The sequence below is a fragment of the Salvelinus sp. IW2-2015 genome, linkage group LG6.1 (assembly GCF_002910315.2).
Source record: "Salvelinus sp. IW2-2015 linkage group LG6.1, ASM291031v2, whole genome shotgun sequence".
Lineage (NCBI taxonomy): Eukaryota > Metazoa > Chordata > Actinopteri > Salmoniformes > Salmonidae > Salvelinus > Salvelinus sp. IW2-2015.
Genome location: NC_036845.1, coordinates 538,954 through 546,352, shown reverse-complemented (window position 1 = coordinate 546,352; position 7,399 = coordinate 538,954). Strand labels below are relative to the sequence as shown.

Below are 7,399 nucleotides of genomic sequence, written 5' to 3'. Positions count from 1 at the left end.
TACGGCATTTCGCTGACCGATTGTTGTTGATTGGAGAGAAAGAGTATTAACGAGAATCTCAGATAGTACCATAGGACACAACGAACCGATAGCCCATATATAGGCCCATGAGCAGGTGAATCTACCAATCACTGCCAGGAGTGCTGTTAACACAATTCACTTTGAGTCATTTGGTGTATTTGTTTTATTGAACAATAGATTGCGATGGTTTGGTGAAATTTTAAATGGACACAGTTGACGAGTTGGGAGGATATATAACCTACAAATTGAGAGCTAGGAGGTGCCCGAGCACGTGAATCTGTGTTTTCATTTACAGAGCGTGCAAGGTGAGTGCCCGTTTGATTGTTTGCGTTGTTCTCCTAACAAACAACTTTAGTTGGGGGTGTGAAACTGTGCCAATATATCTAAGCTTTTGTAGGGTGAGAGTGAGTGGCTAGATCTTTAATCTCCTAAGTAGGCACGGATGGTTGCCTCCTGAGTACTATTCCTAAGAGGAACACCTTCCTCCGTTCACAGATAGAAATCTCTAGAAACCCTCCCGTTTGTCACAGATGAGACTAACATGCAGTAGTAATGGTTACTGAACATGTAGTATTGCACATACGTGAATGCAGTAGGTTATCAGGTATTATGGAGGATCTCACCTGTTTACCAAGACCCTTTATTATGCAGGTGTTTTTGAAAAATCTGCCAAGAGAAATGGGAAATTGAGACACAAGAACAAAAAGAAACCCAGGACATTTTGGATCAAGCATACCACAGTTCATATGATAAACACAGGTAACCAGCACAACAAAAATCTGGTTGTGTAACGATCGTCGTAATCCTCCTCGTCTGAGGAGAGCAAGATCAGACAATATATGCAGCGTGTATGTATCCATATTTATTAGAATACTTTTCTAGACGAACAAAAACAATAAAAAAAACGAAACCAACGACGCTACAGTCCTGAACAAGTGACAAATGAAAAAAACAATGAACGCCACGAACAGAACAATCACCCACAAACAAACAGTGGAACAGCCTACCTAATATTGTTCTCAATCAGAGACAACGTAAAACACCTGCCTCTGATTGAGAACCATATCAGGCAAATCAGACAACCCTAGAATGCCACCCAGCTCACGTCCTGACCAACTAAACAAAGACTGAACAAAGGAAATCAGGTCAGGAACGTGACAGTACCCCCCCCCCCCCCCCCCCCCCCCCAAGGTGCGGACTCCGGCCGCAAAACCTGAACCTATAGGGGAGGTCTGGGTGGGCATCTGTCCAAAGGTGGCGGCTCTGGCGCTGGATGTGGCCCCCACCCCACCATAGTCACTACCCGCTTTCGTGGCTCCTTTTAACTGCAACCCTCCAAATTAACCCCACCGGACCTGAGGGGCAGCTCCGGACTGAGGGGCAGCTCCGGACTGAGGGGCAGCTCCGGACTGAGGGCAGCTCTGGCAGGTCATGGCTGACTGCGGCTCTGCAGTCATGGCTGGCGGCGGCTCTGGCAGGTCATGGCTGGCTGGCGGCTCTGGCAGGTCATGGCTGGCTGCGGCTCTGGCAGGTCATGCTGGCTGGCGGCTCTGGCAGGTCATGGCTGGCTGGCGGCTCTGCAGGTCATGGCTGGCTGGCGGCTTCTGGCAGGTCATGGCTGGCTGGCGGCTCTGGCAGGTCATGGCTGGCTGGCGCTCTGGCGGCTCTGGCTGGCGGCGGCTCTGGCGGCTCTTGGCTGGCGGCGGCTCTGGCGGCTCCTGTCGCGGGTGGCTCTGCGGCTCCTGTCTGGCGGGCGGCTCTGGCGGCTCTTGTCTGGCGGGTGGGCTCTGGGCGGCTCCTGTCTGGCGGGCGGCTCTGGCGGCTCCTGTCTGTTGGCGGCTCTTGGCGGCTCCTGTCTGGCGGCGGCTCCTGTCTGGCGGGCGGCTCTGGCGGCTCCTGACTGGCGGCGGCTCTGGCGGCTCCTGACTGACGGACGCTCTAGCGGCTCCTGACTGACGGACGGCGAAGGCTTCAGAAACGGCGGCTTTGAAGGCTCAGGACAAGACGGGCGGTCTTTGAAGGCTCAGGACAGACGGGCGGCTTTGAAGGCTCAGGACAGACGGCAGCTCAGATGGCGCTGGGCAGACGGGCAGCGCAGGCGGCCTGGGCAGACGGCAGTGCGGCGGCGCTGGGCAGACGAACAGCGCAGGCGGCTCTGGGCAGACGGGTAGCTCAGTCGGCGCTGGGCAGACGGATAGCGCAGACGGCAGACTCTGGCCGACTGAGGCGCACGAGTAGCCTGGTGCATTGTGCCGGAACTGGTTTTACCGGGCTAAGGACACGCACCTCAAGGCTAGTGCGGGGAGCAGGCAACAGGGCGCACAGGGCTCTGGGAGACGCACAGGAGGCTTGGTGCGTGGTGCCGGAACTGGTGATACCGGGCTGGAGACACGCACCACAGGGCGAGTGCGTGGATGAAGGAACAGGGCTCTGGAGCACGCACAGGAAGCCTGGTACGTGGTTGGTTGGCACTGGTGGTACTGGGCTGGGGAAAGGAGGTGGTTCGCGCGATATACCGGACCGTGAAGGCGTTACAGGAGCTCTTAAGCACCGAGCCTGCCCAACCTTACCTGGTTTATGCTCCCCGTAGCCAGGCCAGTGCGGCGAGGTGGAATAGCCACACTGGGCTGTGTTGGCGAACGGGGACACCATCATAAGGCTGGTGCCATGTACACCGCCCGAGGAGACGTACTGGAGGCCAGATACGTTGAGCCGGGCTTCATAGGCACCTGGCTCGATGCCCACTCTAGCCCAGCCAATACGTGGAGCTGGAATGTACCGCACCGGGCTAAGCACACTTACAGGAGACCACGTGTCTTTTCCACATAACACGGTGTCTGCCCGTACTCTCGCTCTCCACGTAAGGCACGAGAGTTGGCGCAGGTCTTCCTACCTGATTTCGCCACACTCCCTTTTAGCCTCCCCCAAGACATTTTTGGGGCTTGACTCTCAGGCTTCCAGCCTCGCTTCCGTGCTGCCTCCTCATACCACCGCCTCTCGGCTTTAGCTGCCTCCAGCTCTTCACGAGGGCGGCGATACTCTCAGCTTGAACCCAAGGTCCCTTACCGTCCAGGTATTTCTTCCCAAGTCCATTTCTCCTGGACATCGCGCTCCTGCTGCTGCTGCCGTCCTTCCATGCTGCCTTGGTCCATGGTTGGTGGTTGATTCTGTAACAATCTCGTAATCCTCCTCGTCTGAGGAGGAGCAAGGATCAGACCAAATGCAGCGTGGTATGTATCCATATTTATTAGAATGCTTTTCTAGACGAACAAAACAATAAACAAAATGAAACAACGACGCTACAGTCCTGAACAAGTGAACAATGAAAAAACAATGAACCGCACAAACAGGAACAATCACCCACAAACAAAAACAGTGAGAACAGCCTACCTAAAATATGGTTCCCAATCAGAGACAACGTAAAAAACACCTGCCTCTGATTGAAACCATATCAGGCAAATCAGACAACCCTAAACCAAACATAGAAACACATAACATAGAATGCCCACCCAGCTCAGTCCTGACCAACTAAACAAAGACGGAACAAAGAAAATCAGGTCAGGAACGTGACAGGTTGACTGTCTGTTCTCTACTTCAGATACGCTGTAGTTGGTTTAATCAAGAAACAGAATAGCCCTCAGGCAGACTAGTAAGCTAAGAAACCCATTTAACAGCTCAGTGCCTTACCTGTAGTCTTCATATGAAGCGAATGATGACAGCCAGTCCAATACAGCCACACAGAGCTCCTATTACTATCGCTGTGATCTCTCCTGAGACAGACAGAGAAATATTCCAACTAGTACATGAAAAGATAGACATTGACCAGAGGCCTACTCTAATAATGAATCAACTATGAAGGTCCACATCTTACTGCAGTGTACACCTTCACTGATTCTGCAAGTGGGAAAAGGTAATATGTTATTTTAGAGCATTGTCTTATTACTGTACGTCTGTCATAAGGCCTACATAATAACAGGCTTGACATGATCATAACGGTTTGACATGATCGTGATGTCATGACAGAGGTTCATGTAAAAATACTGCTGTGCTACTTTGTTTATGCAGTCGATAATTCAGTTGGAATTAATGTTCAATCAACATCTAGTAGAACTACAGGGAAATGATTATACATCTACAGTGTGTTCTGTAGTTTTTGGAATGAGTGTTGTCCACACAGCTAGAAACTACAGGGAAATGATCATACATCTACAGTGTGTTCTGTAGTCTTTGGAAATGAGTGTTGTCCACCAGTAGAACTACAGGGGGAAATTGATCAATACATCTACAGTGTGTTTCTGTACTTTGGAATGAGTGTTGTCCACCAGTAGAACTACAGGAAATGATTATACATCTACAGTGTGTTCTGTAGTCTTTGGAATGAGTGTTGTCCACCAGTAGAACTACAGGGAAATGATTATACATCTACAGTGTGTTTGTAGTCTTTAGAATGAGTGTTGTCACGGAGGCTGGTGGTACCTTAATTGGGAGGATGGGCGGAACGGAATGATATCAAACACACGGTTTTTCATGAGTTTGATACCATTCCATTCACTCCACCCCAGCCATTATTATGAGCCGTCCTCCTCTCACCAGCTCCTATGGTGTTGTCATAGGCCACCCTATACAGTTTTTGCACAAATTCTTTCTCCTTTGTCTGTGTTCTGCTCTCTCTCTCTTGCTCCTTTCTCCTTCTCTCGCTCTCTTTCTCTGCTCTCTCTCTCTCTTTCTTCTCTCTGTCTCTCTTTCCTCTCCTCTCTCACTCCCCCTCTCTCTCCATTCTCCTTCTTTCTTTCTTTCTCTGTTCTTCTTCTCTTCCTCTCTCTCTCCTCCCTCTCTCTCTCTTTCCTCTCTTGTCATGTGACAACAACAGTGACAGTGTTTAGAGAAGAGATTTTGCAAAAACGAATCAGCCATCTCGTAAACAGACCTCCCCCTCATTTACAGCTCCTCTTTCTCTTCTCCCACTACCCCTCTCTTATCTCTCTCTTTCTCTCTATCACTCCCTCAACCCCCCCTCTCTCTCTTTTCCTCTGTCTGCCCCCTCTATCCCCCTCTCTATCTCATTCACATCTTTCACAGTCAGTAACCTTGACTTCCCACAGTTCTCACCACATTCCTCTCTTTAGTGTTTAACGCTAGCCTTCCTCCACATGTCCCCCTGAGAGCCCCTCACCGTGTCCACTAATACTGTTTAGTGAAATGTTATTAGTGGTCACGGTACGAGGCTAGCCGCCCATGCCCTTCCTGCTGATGCTGCTGTTAGGTACGAGGCCTAGCCCGCCCCATGCCCTTCCTGCTGATGCTGCTGTTAGGTACGAGAGCTAGCCCGCCCATGCCCTTCCTGCTGATGCTGCTGTTAGGTACGAGGCTAGCCGCCCCATGCCCTTCCTGCTGATGCTGCTGTTAGGTACGAGGCTAGCCCGCCCCATGCCCTTCTTGCTGATGCTGCTGTTAGGTACGAGGCTAGCCCGCCCCATGCCCTTCTTGCTGATGCTGCTGTTAGGTACGAGGCTAGCACTTGCTCTGCTGCTGTTAACATGTTAGCATTATGCCAGTCTCTCTGACACCTGTCTTCCTGAATGGGACATGGGGTTCATTGTGTTCTGAGGGTCAGACAGGTTGTGTTAGAGAACCCCTCCCCCCAACCTAATGGGAAGGATGAGAGGATGGTCCGGTCGTTAAGTGGTTGAGGTGTACGGTAGTTGTCCTGCATGACGACGCGGTCAGCGTCCTCCTTACTGGCATACAGCACTGTCTCCAGCTTCATCAGCTGAGGAAGAAGGGAGGACAGAGAAGAGGAAAGAGAGACATAAAGAGGGGAGGAAGAGAGGAGGAAAGAGAGACATAAAGAGGGGAGGAAGAGAGGAGGAAAGATGGTGAAGAGGAGGAAGACAAGAGGGAAGAGGGGGAGAAAAGAAGAGGAGGACATAGTGATGCTTTGAATTCAAGCACAAGTATATCACCATCACACACACACACACCTTCCCTCACCTGTGTGTGTGAGATTTTGACGGTCTCTGTGAAGAGGGTCCAGAGGACACTCTGGAAGCAGGGAGGAGTGGTGAGGGAGCCATTGTATCGGTAGTACCGCCCCAGGTCAGAGGGCAGGAGGGACTGGACATCAAAGGCTGGGATGGACACACTCTGACCTGACCACGGAGGGAGGAATGGAGGGGTGGATGGACAGATGAAAGTTAGAGGAGACTCCTGGGGGCACATAGTGGTGCTGTTTGGCACTTCCATAAGAAATCAGAGAATCCCCATAAACTACTGTAGTCMTGGTAACATTGCTAGAAGGTAGCTGTAGTAATAATGCTGATTGGTTAAGGTGTACTTTGATTAAGCTACCTGGGGCGGCAGGTAGCCTAGTGGTTAGAGNGGAAGCAGGGAGGAGTGGTGAGGGAGCCATTGTATCGGTAGTACCGCCCCAGGTCAGAGGGCAGGAGGGACTGGACATCAAAGGCTGGGATGGACACACTCTGACCTGACCACGGAGGGAGGAATGGAGGGGTGGATGGACAGATGAAAGTTAGAGGAGACTCCTGGGGGCACATAGTGGTGCTGTTTGGCACTTCCATAAGAAATCAGAGAATCCCCATAAACTACTGTAGTCGTGGTAACATTGCTAGAAGGTAGCTGTAGTAATAATGCTGATTGGTTAAGGTGTACTTTGATTAAGCTACCTGGGGCGGCAGGTAGCCTAGTGGTTAGAGCGTTGGACTAATAACCAAAAGATTGCAAGATCCAATCCCCGAGCTGACAAGGTAAAAATCTGTCGTTCTGCCCCTGAACAAGGCAGTTAACCCACTGTTCCTAGGCTGTCATTGAAAATAAGAATTTGTTCTTAACTGACTTGCAGAGTTAAATAAAGGTAAATCCTAATTAACAGCTGTCTCACCTGCATGTCTGACGTGACCCAGGTAGTTGAGAATGTTCCAAAAYGCCTGGTTAGCCTCCTCACCTGTCTGACAGATCACACATCTTCCCTTTAGGTCAAGTGTGCAGCTTTACTATACATTCACAAAGCCTTTCTTACCAATCTGCTGATGTGTAGATTTTCCAACTGAAGAAATAAAACGTAAATAAAGGGAATTTGTAACCTATTGTAAAGAATACAAATACAACTCTTTTGAAGTATGTAATGTCTCCAGTGGTTGGTGTGATTGTCCGTTAGTTATGATGTAATAGTCCTACCTCTATGAGGACTCCCAGGACTGCCAGTCCATCCTGCTGGGTCATAGCCACTGACATGTTAGGGTACAGCTCTGAGTTGTAGTGCACCACATGCAACTACACAGAGAGGGAACATGGTTAGTGTGTGTGTGTGTGTGTGTGTGTGTGTGTGTGTGTGTGTGTGTGTGTGTGTGTGTGTGTGTGT

General features: G+C 50.5%; 1 protein-coding gene across 1 annotated transcript in view; it reads right to left on the bottom strand.

The window, feature by feature from the left end:
* Positions 1-3,717: 3,717 nt before the first annotated feature.
* ca14 (carbonic anhydrase XIV) overlaps positions 3,718-7,399 on the bottom strand; it is a 24,127-nt gene continuing 20,445 nt past the window's right edge. Inside the window, 6 exon segments of the mRNA XM_070443854.1 lie at positions 3,718-3,794; positions 3,895-3,915; positions 5,668-5,791; positions 6,013-6,170; positions 6,920-6,986; positions 7,216-7,311. Of these exon segments, the coding sequence (XP_070299955.1) occupies positions 3,718-3,794; positions 3,895-3,915; positions 5,668-5,791; positions 6,013-6,170; positions 6,920-6,986; positions 7,216-7,311 (543 nt within the window).